The sequence below is a fragment of the Ammospiza nelsoni genome, chromosome 14, assembly GCF_027579445.1.
Source record: "Ammospiza nelsoni isolate bAmmNel1 chromosome 14, bAmmNel1.pri, whole genome shotgun sequence".
Classification (NCBI taxonomy): domain Eukaryota; kingdom Metazoa; phylum Chordata; class Aves; order Passeriformes; family Passerellidae; genus Ammospiza; species Ammospiza nelsoni.
The window spans coordinates 18,324,723-18,338,336 of NC_080646.1; the positions used below are offsets into that span (position 1 = coordinate 18,324,723).

General features: G+C 56.4%; 2 protein-coding genes across 4 annotated transcripts; one reads left to right on the top strand and one right to left on the bottom strand.

Annotated features, from left to right (window-relative positions):
* Positions 1 to 1,608: 1,608 nt before the first annotated feature.
* B2M (beta-2-microglobulin) lies at positions 1,609 to 4,181 on the bottom strand. Of its 2 annotated transcripts, none has more exons than XM_059482345.1 (4): positions 3,920 to 4,181; positions 3,505 to 3,783; positions 2,981 to 3,040; positions 1,609 to 1,846 (listed from the first exon to the last, which is right to left on the bottom strand). In XM_059482345.1, exons 1-3 carry the CDS (start codon positions 4,047 to 4,049, stop codon positions 3,027 to 3,029), a joined length of 423 nt encoding a protein of 140 aa, XP_059338328.1. In that variant the 5' UTR covers positions 4,050 to 4,181; the 3' UTR covers positions 1,609 to 1,846; positions 2,981 to 3,026. The 2 variants fall into 2 exon arrangements, with proteins under 2 accessions (XP_059338328.1, XP_059338327.1); XM_059482344.1 differs by having other exon boundaries at positions 3,005 to 3,040; positions 3,920 to 4,180.
* A 2,152-nt stretch (positions 4,182 to 6,333) lies between these two features.
* PATL2 (PAT1 homolog 2) lies at positions 6,334 to 11,921 on the top strand. 2 transcript variants are annotated; one of them, XM_059482251.1, is made up of 19 exons: positions 6,334 to 6,406; positions 6,924 to 7,026; positions 7,164 to 7,444; positions 7,561 to 7,629; positions 7,738 to 7,800; positions 8,167 to 8,334; positions 8,447 to 8,533; positions 8,725 to 8,879; positions 8,980 to 9,057; positions 9,133 to 9,271; positions 9,386 to 9,500; positions 9,580 to 9,680; positions 9,958 to 10,002; positions 10,178 to 10,320; positions 10,566 to 10,725; positions 11,005 to 11,145; positions 11,223 to 11,320; positions 11,398 to 11,550; positions 11,716 to 11,921. In XM_059482251.1, exons 1-19 carry the CDS (start codon positions 6,383 to 6,385, stop codon positions 11,753 to 11,755), a joined length of 2,163 nt encoding a protein of 720 aa, XP_059338234.1. In that variant the 5' UTR covers positions 6,334 to 6,382; the 3' UTR covers positions 11,756 to 11,921. The 2 variants fall into 2 exon arrangements, with proteins under 2 accessions (XP_059338234.1, XP_059338233.1); XM_059482250.1 differs by having other exon boundaries at positions 6,366 to 6,406; positions 7,149 to 7,444.
* The last annotated feature ends 1,693 nt before the right edge of the window (positions 11,922 to 13,614 follow it).

Consider the following 13,614-nt stretch of genomic DNA (forward strand, 5'->3'; position numbering starts at 1 on the left):
GGGGAACGGCCCTGAGGGGAAACGAGGGCGGGAGCGTCCGTGAGGGGCTGGAAAGGAGGCGGGAATGGCCGTGAGGGGAAACGAAGGAGGGAACGGCCCTGAGGGGCTGGAAAGGAGGCGGGAACCGCCCTGAGGGGAAATGAGGGCGGGAACGGCCGTGAGGGCAAGCGGTGGGGGGAAAACCCGGGGAGGGGAGAACGGCTGAAGCTGCGCCAGGGAGCCTTAAGCTGGATATTAGGGAAAGGTTCTTCCCCCACAGCAGGGCAGCCCCAAGCCTGACAGGGCTCAAAGGGCACTTGGACAACACTCTGAGGCACAGGGCGGGGTTTTGGGGTGTTCCGTGCAGAGTTAGGAGTCGGACTCGATCCTTTTTCTCCTAAGACTTTTCTCAGAAAAACCCTTGCATTTTGCTGATTCCAGAAACTGCTTGCAGAAAAATTGCTTTTGTTTCATAAAGCACAAATGAGGCTTGTTTCATGCTCGAAGCTTCCCAAGATATCCCTCAGGATAACCCATCCCCTGGGAGCTGTTGCCAGCAGCAGCAGCGCAGCAAGATCCCGAGTACCTCAGAACCCCAAGGATGCTGGATAAAACTGAGAAGGTATTTCCGGACATGGTCCTGAAATCCACAGTTAAAGGAAATGAGCCTCTGGTGTGGTCATGTGTTGTTCTCCCACAGACAGGGGATTTTTGAGTAAACCATCAAAACAGGAACAGAAAAATCCCACAGATGCAATCAGGGCAGACCTCCCCAGTGTGTGAAGATGATGATGAGCCCTTTGGAGACAGGGTCACTTCACATTGCCTCCACTGAATCTTCAGTTCTGCAGTTGTCTCCACTCCTGTCCTAATTAGGGTGAAGCTCTCTTGGTGGAGTGGTTACCCAGCAATTATTCTGGTGCTCTTGAGGATATGAAAGGTGGAGTGGAGGTGGTGGAAAACACTTTGGTGGCCCTTCATGATCCAGGGGAGGAGGCCAGGACATGTTCCACAGCTCCTTGGGCTCACACAGCACCCAGTGCTGCTCCACTGGGGTGTCTGGGAGAGAAGCTGAAACCTTGATCCCATACAAGTGCTCCTGGTTAAATCCATTTGGATACAATATTCCTCAAGCAATCATTCTGATTTCTTCATAAAATAAAAGTGAGCTGATGGCAGCAGCATTGCTTTTGGGTAGTGTGAATCCCCCACAGTGTAACAGAGGACTGGCCTCAACTTCTTCATGGGCTGAAGCACAGAGAGAACCAGAACTGAAATTCACCTACACACACCTCTGCTTCCGCCAGGCTCAGCTTTACACCACACACTCCAAAATGCATCCCCATCCCTCCTTCTGTGTCCCACCCTATGTCCCCAAGGGTCTTCATCCCTTGTGCCTTCCCTTCAGACCCACACAGGAGCCTCCAGCCAGGCAGATACCACACCAGCAAAAGAAAAATATAAAAATTTAATTCTCTTTTATTGGTGGAAAAGTGATCTTGCATCTTCTCACTGGGATAAAAAAAAAAGCACAACTGCCCATCATGCCACCAAGGCTACGTATCCACCCACAACCCAGAGGCCATCGGAGCCTGTGAAATCAGCTTGTCAAATGACTCTGAAGAAACATTTTATGGACTAGCAGTTTATTAAAGGATAAAAATCCTCCAAAATTTTGAGCAATGAAAAGATATCATTTTTTAAGCAGTAAAATTTTTAGCTCAAAAAGCCTGCAGAGCTCTCTTGATGCTGTGGCTAAGTGACATTATTAGCAAATTTTGGAAAGAAGTTCATCAATCTCGTGGCTATGATGAAGAATGGACAGAAGCTCGAGAAGTCTCTGACTTGCATGAAGAATGTCTCAAATCTGCATGGAGAGAGTATATTGACATGAGTCACTCTAGTGACACCTTCAACTGCAATTATTTTAGGACTAAAAACCAGTTTCCTCAGAGCAGTCTGGTTCCCTGCAGAACCACCTTCCAGTGAGCTTTAGGTAAAAATCCTGCAGAAACTCCTTTTCTGTCCCTTCCTTGGTGGAGTTCAGAGTCCAACAAGTCAAGAGGATCCTTGTTCTCCACCCCAGGGAGGAGTTTGTCCTGCTCTCAGCTCTTTCCAGGCCAGCTCAGTAAATCCTCACCCCCAGAGCACAGTGAAGTCACCCACATCCCCCTCCAGCCAGACGTGGCATCCCTCACCAGTGTCCCACCAACCCAAGCCATGGTGCTGTGTGAGCCCAGAACATTCCAGACCCTGCCTTGGGGCCAGGCTCACACCCCACTGCCCAAGGGTGAGTGACAGACCACAGCAGTGACTGTAAACAACTTTTCATAGCTCTGCAAGAACTGGGGCAGTTCATATAAGTGTCCTGTCAAGGCTTGTCCCAGAACAGTTAATTATTATTCCAGCCTCTAATTGGACACATAATTTGGCTGTTTCAGCCAGGGTTACATCAGCTGAGCCACATATTCAGTTTCTTTTCCCCACCAAGTATTAAACTGGAATTTCCCCATTGCTACATCCAGATCAGTTACACGCAGACAGTTTGAACAACTTGGAGCCCTCACACAGAGACGCTGGTGAATAAACCCCAAAATGTTTCTGGTTTGTGCCTCATAAATCCCACAGGGTGCTGGTTAACCAGCCTGCCACCCAACCTGAGGCACAGGGACTTTGGTTACAGCGACTTCCTGCTCCTCCCCTGACAGGAAACAGCACTCGGGGCCTGAGGGAGCTTTAGGGACTGCGACAACTCTCTGCAGTATCTAGCTGAGGCAGCAACAACATGCAGGGAAGATTTTCTTCAAAGTTCTCCTTTTTTAGGAGAAAAGGACTCTTGTAGGCACGGGATGGCCAAAACCAGAGCAAAATAGTGGGCAGAAAGGGTGTGGGAACAAGTTTCTTTGTGGCCCAAATATGATCTACTTTTAGGGTGTGGTGCTTTGTTTCTCAGCTTTTCAAACCTCCCCTCCCTACAGAAATGGGTCTGTGTTTCCCTTACCAGCACAACACGGGAATAACTCACCATGGATTATCCCAGACGCAGCTCAGAAGTCTGGTTCTGCAGGAAGGAAGTGCAGAGCGTTAGACCTGGGGCTAATGGCACCTCTTGTCCCCTGTCCCCACAAGGTTCCCCACGGAAACAGCCCCTTTACAGCGACCAGAGCTGCCTTCAGCTGTAGCTGAGGCTAGGTCTACACCACCATCAGCCCTTTTTTATACTCACACAACATAAAGCAAAAATTCCCTGCATGACCCATCGCCTTCCAGTTAAATTCACCACGGCAGAGATCGGGTGACACGGCATCACCAAATCCCTGTGGATTAACACCAGCGCGTGTCCTCCCTGAATCCTTCACAAGCACGTGTAACAGCCTTTTCAGCTAAAAGCAAGTTCGCTTTCTATCTCTAACACAAGGCCTTCAAACCCCGCTCCATTTCACCCTGCGTCCCAGGAAAAGGAACAGACACAGCACGGATATAAAGCAAGGAGCTCCTGCACGCAGGAGGTGAGGGACAGCATACCCCAGATGTAATTGTGTGGCCCCGGCATGGTGGAATGCGCCACCCTACAAGAGAAGATGTCATCCCTTGTGGGGGTGAAGGGCGCATAGACCAGGCGCTGGAACTGCCACTTGTCGTTGAAGGACAAGTCCCCGTACGTGACGTCGGGAATGGGCACGCCGTTCTTCAGGAGTTCGATGTCAATCCTGGGTGGGTGAAAGCCAGTGACAAAGCAGTGGAGAGTGTTCTCCTTCCCCTCCTCGGCGCGGGAACGGGCGTACACTTCCACCTTCGGCGCCTCTGGAGAGAGGGGCGAGGGCGCGTGAGAAGCGGGGCTGCCGCGGGCACCGCCGCGATGCCAACACTCGCCCGCCCACCCGGGACCCCGCAGCCCCTCACCCCCGTCAGGACCCTTCGCGCCGCCCCAGGCACTCACCAGCGGCCGCCCCCAGACCGAGCAGCGCCAGCAGAGCGAGCACCCCGAGCGCCAGGGCCCTCCGCGCCATCGCCGCTCCTCTCCGCCCCGCCGTTTCCCGGAATGTCCCACCCCTGCCCGCTCTCCGCATTTTATAGCCTCCGGAACACACGGCCAATCGTGGCGCGGAGCGGCCTCTACGTCATCGGTTTCCAGGTAGAACGGGAGCTCCGGGGTTGTGCGAGCCAGCGGGGAAGCGCTTTCGCTTTCAGTTCCGTGCTGAGTGGGGGGAAAATCCGGGCAGAGACCCCGGGTCGTCAGCGGGCAACAGCGGCTGGACGTGAGCCCGGGTGGGCAATGGCACCTGCTCGGGACCAGCCCCGGTGTGGCCACAGGCCCAGGGCAGCGCCCGTCCCCTGTGCTGGGCACTGCTGAGGCCACACCCCAAACCCTGGGGTCAGTTCTGCGTCTTTCACTCCAAGAAGGACATCGAGGGGCTGGAGCGTGTCCAGGGAAAGGCACAGAGCCGAGGAAGGGGCTGGAGCACCAGGAGCAGCTGAGGGAGCTGGGAGGGCTCAGCCTGGAGAAAAGGAGGCTCGGGAGACCTTCTTCCTACAACTCCCTGACGGAAGGGGGCAGCCGGGTGGGATTGTGCTCCACCCCCAGGGAACAAAGGAGAGGACAAGAGGAAACAGCTTCAAGTAGCACCAGGAAAGGTTTAGATTGGATCTTAGAGAAAAGTTATTCTCTGAAAGGGGTGTCCAGCCTTGCCACAGGCTGCCAGGGCAGTGGTGGAATCCTCATCCCCTGAGGGATTTAAAAGCACTTGGGGACATGGGTTAGTAGTGGCCTCGGCAGTGCTGGAGGAATGATTTGACTTGGTGGTCACAGAGAGCTTTTCCAACCTAAATTGGGGTAAGAGTCACCTCTTGCAGATTTTGCATCCAGGGCTGGTATTACACCAACAGCCTGTGGTGGAGCAAGCCATCCACCTTCCTTTTTTAACATCTTTCAAAACCTGTGTGTTATGTCTCATTCCAGCAGCCGCAGGGTGGGAAATTGACTGTCGTTGGGGCACACACACAGCACACATAAAACATGAGAATTCCCTGACATAAAGCACGAGAATTCTAACACCAAAGAACCAGGTTTTCTGCCAGAAGAACTGTGAGCACCAAAGCCCAGCCAGGCTAGGAATGGCACTGAGTGTCCCAGTAGTGCTGCTTGGAAGGAAAATAAAGGGAAAAGAAAGTCAAGTCACTGCTAGTGGGGAGAAAACAGCAGCATGGTCTAAGTACCAAAACACTAAGTCCCCTTAGGACTACTTAATGTATCTCATTAAAACGCAAATTAAATTAATAAAGCATGTATGGTGAACACCCCAAAGACAGCAGGTAAATCAGGAGAGGCCAAGCAAAGGAAAATCTTGAAAACACTTGTTATCAGTTCCCACTGGCCCAGCTCCTGCTGGGTTTGCTGGCTGCTCAGTGAGCAGTGCCAGCTGAAAACACTCAATGTTTTCCTCAGTGTGGGATAAACAGATGCAGCTGTGGCCAGAGCCTTATCAGGGATCTCAGGCTCCAACAGAAATAATCCCTGAGTGCTCCGTTGGTGGCCAAGTTGTTGTTAGGGTCACCACAGCAGGAGTCACCAGCCCAGTCCAGCTGTCCCAAGGGTGAATCTGGCTCTGCCCACGTGAACACTCCCTCGCCTCAGGGAGAGGATGGCAGGACATGGATCCTTTCCATGGGCCCTTTGGGATGAGAACCCCTGCCAACGACTCTACTCTAACCCACACCACCTGTAGGAATTTCCCAGTAAAGAGAAGCACAACTCTTCCACGTGATGTTTATTAAAAGCCGCAGTGATTTGATTAGAGTAACCAAATCTTCCACTTTGGGGACACTTCTGCTTTTATTAGCAGAGTTATTTGGGAGTGGGTGACATGACCAATGTGCTCCGGGTATTCAGGGGGATAATTCAGGGGGATAAGGGCAACCCGCTATGCTTTGTGAGATGCAGACATTTATAGTGTTAGTGTTGACACCTGTGCTCGGCGTTACCCGCCAGAATACTCAGAGCACATCCCACCAGATTTCCATAACTCCTCAGAGGGATATCAGCTCTGAGAACAGCACGGTGGGAGCAGCGGGGAAAGCCGGGCTGGGCCGTTCTGCGCCCCGAGAGCCGCAGGTGCGGTCACCGAACCCCTCCATCCCCGCTACCCCCGGCTCCGGTGCAGCGCAGTGCGCAGGCGCGAGGCTCCGCTGGGGGCCGCCATGTTGTACGGCAGGCTCCTGGTGCAGAGCAGTGCGCAGGCGCGTGGGCCGCTGGGGGCCGCCATGCTGTACGGCAGGCGCATGCCGGGGCGGTGGGGGCGGCCCATAAAAGGGGCGGCAGGGGCACTGTGCCCCCGTACGGGGACCCGGGACGGACGGAGGGTGGGTGAGCGGGAGGAGGAGGCGGCGGCGGCACCACCGCGGGATGGCGGAGGGCGGCGAGCGCGTTGTGAGTGCCTGCCCTGCTCCGCTACCCCTGCCCGCTGCCGCCTCCCGGCGTCCCGCTCCCTGTGCGGTGCGCGTTCTCCGGGGCTGGCGCTCCCCAGCGCGGTCGGTCTCGGAGCAGGCTCTGCCCTGGAGGTGCTGGTGGGATGCTCTCGTAGCGGGTGTTCACTCTGAAGCCTAAAGGCGTCCCAGCCCAGCTGCGCTGGTGCCGCTCCGTGCCGGCGTTCGCTGGTGCCGGCACAGCCGTGGGCTGAGCTGCGCCTCCTGTCCTCGCCGGCAGCGCCGCTGGCTCCCGCTTTTCCCTTTTCCAGCTGTGAGCCCGGGCGGTTGCTCTCGCTTTTCCCTTTTCCAGCTGTGAGCCCTGGCGGTTGCTCCCGCTTTTCCCTTTTCCAGCTGTGAGCCCTGGCGGCTGCTCCCGCTTTTCCCTTTTCCAGCTGTGAGCCCTGGGGGTTCCTCCCCGCTTTAGGAGTATACTAGGGTTACCTCTCCCTTAGAGAGGAATCTGCTGCTTCCAAATCCAGATTATCGAGGATTTTCTGCTGGTGGAAGATGCAGTTCTGCTGGAAGAGATGGCTGAGGAGGATGAGGAGCTCGACCTGTACAACGAGATGACTTTTGGGTTAGGTAAGACCTTGGGGGAGTCCTGGTGTTGGAGAGACCTGCCAGCACTCAGGGGGAGCAGACACCCTGGTGGGCACTGCCAAAGCGTTCACCCACCCTGCTGTGTGCTGCTTCCCCCCTCTAAGACCGAGACTCCACAGAGGAGGATGTCCCAAAACTCCTGGTGGTACCAGAGATAAGCCCTGAGGTGGCCAAAGCACTGGAAGATGCAACTGGAAGAGCAGCTGAGCAGCTGGAGGAGCTGGCCGAGGAGGAAGGTGGGATGGAGGCAGAGATGGAGCAGGTTAACTCTCAGCTGGAGGAAGAGGTAGAGGAGCTGGGCACTGAGGAACAGGAGGAAGATCAGGAGTGCTTTGAGGAGCCCAGTGAGCTGGGAGACCCAGCAGTGATGAGAGCTGTGCGGAGCAAACCCACGCTGGAGGTGATGTGTGAGCAGACGGGTCCTGCTGCTCCCCCTCCATCCCCACACCTGTGGCTCCTGCCCCACAGAGGGCACTGGGGCAGGGAGGCAGGCCTTTAACTCCCCTTTCCTTGCAGAGCCAGGACTCAGCAGTGCTGGACAGTGGGATTGGGACTTGCTGGGAAGAGTTTGACAAGGAGGACATGGTAAAAATGTCCCCACCCATCTGGTGATGAGGCAGGGTGGCTCCTGTGGTGTCCCCTGCTCTCTCCTCCTGTTCACTTGGCTCATGCCAGCCTCTCCCTGTTTTCCAGCTGGCGATGGATCCCACGTGGGGCTCCTGCCCTGGCAGTGTCCCTCGCCACCTCATGCTGGAGGTGGGTACGTGCTGGAGCTAAGGGCTCCCCAATACTCTGGAACAAGGGTCTCACAGGGAATTTGGGACACCTGGGGCATCTCCAAATGGCTCTAGAGGTGCACAGATATGTCTTGGGTACAAGGCTGTGAGTGCCCACCCAAAGCAGAGCATGGGTTTGAAGGCAAAGTTGTTGAGACTGGGGGGACTGGGACCCCCATGCTGGGTGTTCCCACCGGTCTCCAGCTGCTCCACACTACGAGGATGGGAGCACAGCTGCTCTTGGTTGAGCAGTGACCACAGGTTTTAGTGAGCTAACTATTGCTGAGGGAGCTAAACTGTTCCCAGCTGTGCCTTGTTCCCACCTGCTGCTGCCTCCTCCCCACAGGATAAAGCCATCCTCCAGGTGCTGGAGAGACCTCCACCATCTCCCAACATGGCTCTCGACTTCCTTGGCTCTCCTGTGCAGAGGGGCTATGGGGGCTCTTCCCGGCTCAAGTGCCCTGACTTAAGACTGATGTCCCCCAAGCCTTTCCCCCAGTGCTTTCTCCAGCAGGTAACAGGTTTGGGGGTGCTCTTGCACCCCTTCTTTCTCTGCCTTCCCTCCTTGGAGGTGCAGCCTCGAGGACAGGCTTGTCTGACACCTCCTGTCTCCTGCTCTGCACCAGGCACCCATGATGTCTCCTCGCTCCCCGTGCTCTCCTCAGCCCTTCCCACCAGCCTGCAGACCCCCTGCACTCTTCAGTCCCAGCCAGGTAACGTGGTGGGCTCTGAGCCACTGCCACGGCCCCACTGAGGTGGCCCTGGTGTGGCAGGGGATGGGGACAGTGGCACTGTAGCACTTTGCCAGAGGGACGGGAGCCAGAAGCCAGCACAGAGCTGTCTGACCCCTCTGGGATGCTCAGAGGGGAAGGCTCACACCCTTTATCCCCTCTCTCCCTCTCAGACAGCAGGGTTTGCACCCCCAAGCCCTTTCCAGCCTGGCTCCCCCACCGTGGGCAGCCCACCCCAGCCCCTGGGCGTGCACTTCAGGCCCATGGCCTCTTCTTTGGACCCTGCTGTCTTCTTCAGCCCCTCAGCCATGGGCCAGCTGAACTTCAGGTAGCAGGAGTGGGATGTTGGGGTGGGACTGGAGGGGTCCTACAAAGCAGCTAGGGGTGTCCCAAAACCTCCCCTGACCCCTGTCTGGTGTCCCCTGCAGCACACCCAGCCACATGACCCAGCTGCACCCCCAGCACCAGCGCATCCTGATGCAGCGGCAGGGCAGGCAGGTGCAGAGGTATGGGGGTCTTCTGGGTGCAGGGCAGGGGGGCTCTGGGTGGGCACAGTGGGCTGAGTTCTTCTCCTGTGCCAGTGTCTCCCCCAAGAAGCTGTGGTCTCGGAAGGTGGACCCTTATGCCGGGCTGATGACTTCCAAGGAGAAGGACTGGGTTGTCAAGGTGGAGATGATGCAGCTGCAGAGTGAGAATATAGATGATGACTACTACTACCAGGTGAGCTCCTGCTGGCAGCACCTGCAGCTTGTTCCCCTCAGGGTGGGGCTTTGGGAGCTGGAGAAACCCTTGAGGACTGGTGGAGGGGTCTCCTGGCTTCTCCTGTTCTTACAGACCTACTACCACCGGCTGGAGCGCAAACAGGCGGAGGAGGAGCTGCTGGGCAGGCGCAACAAGCCCCCCAAGCTGGTCACACCTTTCATCCAAAAAGCGGAGACCTATGACTCTGGTGAGAGGCTGGGGCAGGCATGGGGGGCTGGGTGAGGAGTTCTGGGGTGTGGTGTCACTGTGTTCCTGCTGTCCTGCAGTGGTGCGCATCGCGGGGTCCTTGGGCCAGGTCACAGTGTCCACCTGCTACAGCCCTCGCCGGGCCATCGATGCTGTGCACCACGCCCTCATGGAGGAGGAGGTAGGTGGAGGGAAGCTGGGCTGGTTGGGGCTCTGAGTTGCCAGGAGTGCTGCTTTAGCAGCTGTCCTGAGCAGAGGGATGGGGCACACAGTTGGAGGAGGTACCACCTCAGCAGTGGCGTTTGTGCCTGGCCAAGGGGTGAGATTGGGCTCTGGCCATGGTTTCCCCAGGGAAAAGTCACTTCTGATCCCCAGGGAGCAGCTGGCCCAGTGCTGGGCTGGTGGCAGTGTCTGGGGATGGCTGTAACCTTTGTGCCTTCCTTTCTACCCTCCCAAAGGCTGCAGGGACCCACCGGCTGCGGGCGCTGCACAGGATCGAGAAGGTGAGTGAGTGGTGATTTGGGGAAGGGCAGCATGGCCCAGGTTTTCTGTTTTCATCCATGGATTTCTCAAAGGGTATGACTGCCTAGGCAGGGTCCTGGATAGCCAGTTGATAGAAGATGTCCAAGCTTCCTCCTTACCCTGTGACCTCCTGTGTACTCCTTCCTCCTTCTCCAGCTCTTCCTGCAACTGCTGGAAGTAGAGGAGGTGCAACAGAAAACGTCCCCAGGGGAGCAACAGCCCCAGAAGCAGGAGCAGAAGAGCCAAAAGGTGGAGAGTATCTACCAAGCCTTGAAAATCAGGGCTTGCAGCAGTGAAGAGTGAGTCTGTGCTGTGGGAAAGGGGAGCAGGCAGCATGTCCTGGTCCTCGTGGATCTGAGATGGTCACTGATGAGCAGGTCTGGGTCACAGGAGGATTGGGTCCTTCCTTCCATCCTGTCACTGCAGCCTGTGCTGACCCTGCCTGTGAACCTTGTCCTCCAGTGGAGCTGATGCTGGTCCTCTTGGATGGACAGAGATGCTCCAAGTCCCTTGGGATTTGTGCCAATGCAGGCTTTGTTCCCAGGGAGGCAGAAGATGAATTCCTGCAACTGCTGTGTGTGCGGAAGGGCAAGAAGCTCGTGGCCCGGCTGCTGCCCCACCTGATTGGAGAGCAGAGGGAGAAGATCCTGCTGGCAATCTCCTACCACCTGCCCTTCCTCATGAAGAAGGACGTGCTGGATGAGGCAAGCATCTCCAGCCAGGGCAGGGATGACCTGGGCTGTCTCCTTCCTCCTCTTTCTTGCTGGGGGTCGCACCCTGGGCAATGAGGGGGGCCTGCCTTGTGGGGTTAGCATGACACAGGAGCCCCTTCCCATCCATGGGGAGGAGAAGGTCTCCAGGAGTCAGCCACCAGCAGTGACCCTCTGCTGGCAGTGACCCTCCCCTCCAAGGGCTGGGGTGGGGCTGTGGCTGTGACAGGTCCAAGGATCTCAGACTCCTGCTCTCCCCTCTGCCCTGCCCAGTCTCTCCCCCTGCTCTACAGCCCCTTGAATGAGGTGGTGGGTGAGATGACCTTCAGCAAACTCATCGAGGTCCTGCAGGAGCTTACCCGGCCTCTGCCTGAGTCTTCGGAGCTCCCCCTCACCATGGCCTTGAAGAACCAGGTACTTGGCCCTGAGCCTGACTGTGTCCCTGGGGTGCCACTGCTGCTGGCTGTGACACTCCTGGTGCTCTCCTGCAGTTTGGCATCTCCTTGCTGTACTCCCTGCTGAGCCACGGAGAGAGGCTGCTGTCCTCACACGCGCCACTGAAGCCGTGCAGAGGGGACTTCGAGGCCTGGTGAGGGACGGGGTGAGCTGGGGGGAGGGTTTGTCACTGCTCCCCGGGGTGCTCACCCCCTGTGCTGGTGTCCCCAGGACGGACACGGTGTACCTGATGTCCCAGGAGCTGTCACGCCTGCCCACAGCCTCGCTGGCAGAGCCTCTCTTCCTGCCCAGCAACCTCGTCCTGCTCTTCTGCCGCTACCTGGACAAGCAGACAGTTTACCACCTGGCAGCCAAGATGGCTGAGTGAGTACTGCTGCAATGGCTCTCCTGGGGACAGCACTGGGGGCTCACTGCTTCCATCCCCCTCGGAATTATCTCCAGCTGGGCTGAGCTGATGCTGCTGCCTTTGCTGCTGTGTCTTTGGGGCGGATCAGCACCCTGACACCCCAATCCCATCCTTTCCTGCAGGTGCTCCCCGCTGCCCACCGAGGCCGACATGCTCTGCTGAGCCCCGGCAGCGGGGGTGGCGTCTGCAGCCGGGAATGGGCAGGGCCCGATGCCGTGGCTTTGGAAACGAACACTGACCCTGGTGCAGGGCACTCTGGGTGACACGGGCAGCGGTGGGGATGGCACCGATGTGATGCCACCCTGTCCCGGTGCCCCGGAGCACGGGGGTGGGTGGGTGTAACTTATTTTGGCCTCTCCCCTGGCAGAGGTGGGTGTTGGGTCATGGCAGGGCACAGGGGCGCTGGGAGCACCTGGGGAGGGGGTTTTGTCTATGGCACGTTCTGTACAGTGCTTGAAATAAAATAAAAAGGTGATGAATGAGTTCCTCTGGCTCCTGGGGCAGCTTATGTTGGATGCACAAGTGGTCCCATGGGCATTGCTGGGCAGGGAGCCCCTGGCAAAAGGTGAGGAGAAGGGAGGGATGCTCAAAGGATTGAGGAGGAGAAGAAAGGAGTGCTTGGAGAGGGGATTAGAGGCCCCACACAAGTGAGCACACGGGGAGTTGAATGGGCTGGAAAAGAAGAATGTGGTGGGGGGAGGTAAGTTAGAGCTTGTCCTGATAGGGAAATAGAGATTGCACACCTGGGGAGATGTTAAACATATGTGGATGGGTAATAAAGCACCTCTTGTCTCTGATGAGCTCCCAAAGGCTGTTTAGTCTGAAGTCTTCCAGCTGGAAGTACTTTGAGGCATCTTCCTAAGCAATTCTGACCCATCCAAGCTGATCCTCACTTTTCTATCTGAGGCTGAGTGCATACAATGTCTGCTCCCACTGTGGGAATCTTGGTAGCTCCTGCCTGGCTTTATGGTGGGATTTCTCCTGATCCTGTGGGAGAGCTGGGACTGGGCCACCTCCACCCCCCAGAGTTCTAAACCTGACACCCAAAGCCTGGTGTGTACCCAAAAGAGATTTGCAGCAGAAAGTTGTCTCACCCTCAGACTGCCCAAGCTCTAACCCTGAGTGGATAAAACTATTCCTTTAAAAGGACATCCTTTAGGGGCCAAAGGGAGAATTTACAGAGAATAAGGCTGTGGGGGCTTGGGTGGGATTTATCTCCACTGCTCATCAAGGTAACTCAGTTTCTTCTCCTTCAGAGAGTGCAGAGTCCACTGGCAGGACCTCCCAATCCTCCTGGCAGCTCTTTCTCCTCCTGCTCATCCTAAAGGATGTACAATGCTCCTCATGCTTTATCCTTAGCGAGTTTTCTGGCACAGCTCTGTTCATTCCTAGCCATCCTCTTCCAAAGAGTGACACTGGCAAGTTCTCCATGGGGTAAACCCCTTGTTCCAACCCCACTGAGGCAACTGGGGAGAATTCCAGTGTGGGTCTCACCTGCCAGTGAAAGAACAGACCTTGCTGTTACAAATCCCAGGGAGAATTTCAGGCAGGAGGGAATGAGCAGCTGCTCATTGATAGCAAGAGCTGGGGAGGACACTGGCAAGTCCTTCAGATAAAGATAAGCTGTGCACTGTTTTCTGTTTGCTCCTTGCCTGAGTGGATGGAGGATGAAAGTGTGACCTGGCTGCAAATGTGTGCTATACCAAGTTCTCTAGCATGGAAGGTTGGAGATCTCTGCTGGATTTTGCTTCTCTATTACAGGAGAAAGCAGAGGGAAAAGAAGCAAAACCCATCTCTGTTACTCTCCCATAGCACCCAGTGCTTCCCACCTGCAGGAACAGACCCTCTCCATGGGCAGACCCAGGAATGGAATCCAGCTCAGGGGTGTCTTGCAGGTCAGGGACCCCCAAATCATTCACCTGCATCTGGATGCTCTCCCTTAATCAGAGCTGATGGAAGTTTAGGGTGTCTCACCTGTCCAGCTCCTCCTGGTGCTCTCCTGAGAGCATTGTTGGCCCCAC

Coding starts and splice junctions, on each gene's coding strand:
- B2M (XM_059482345.1), bottom strand. CDS start 4,049: ATGCGGAGAGCGGGCAGGGGTGGGACATTCCGGGAAACGGCGGGGCGG. Junction 3,784..3,919: donor CGGTCTGGGGGCGGCCGCTG/GTGAGTGCCTGG, acceptor CCCTCTCTCCAG/AGGCGCCGAAGGTGGAAGTG.
- PATL2 (XM_059482250.1), top strand. CDS start 6,383: ATGGCGGAGGGCGGCGAGCGCGTT. Junction 6,407..6,923: donor CGGAGGGCGGCGAGCGCGTT/GTGAGTGCCTGC, acceptor TTCCAAATCCAG/ATTATCGAGGATTTTCTGCT. Junction 11,321..11,397: donor AGAGGGGACTTCGAGGCCTG/GTGAGGGACGGG, acceptor TGGTGTCCCCAG/GACGGACACGGTGTACCTGA.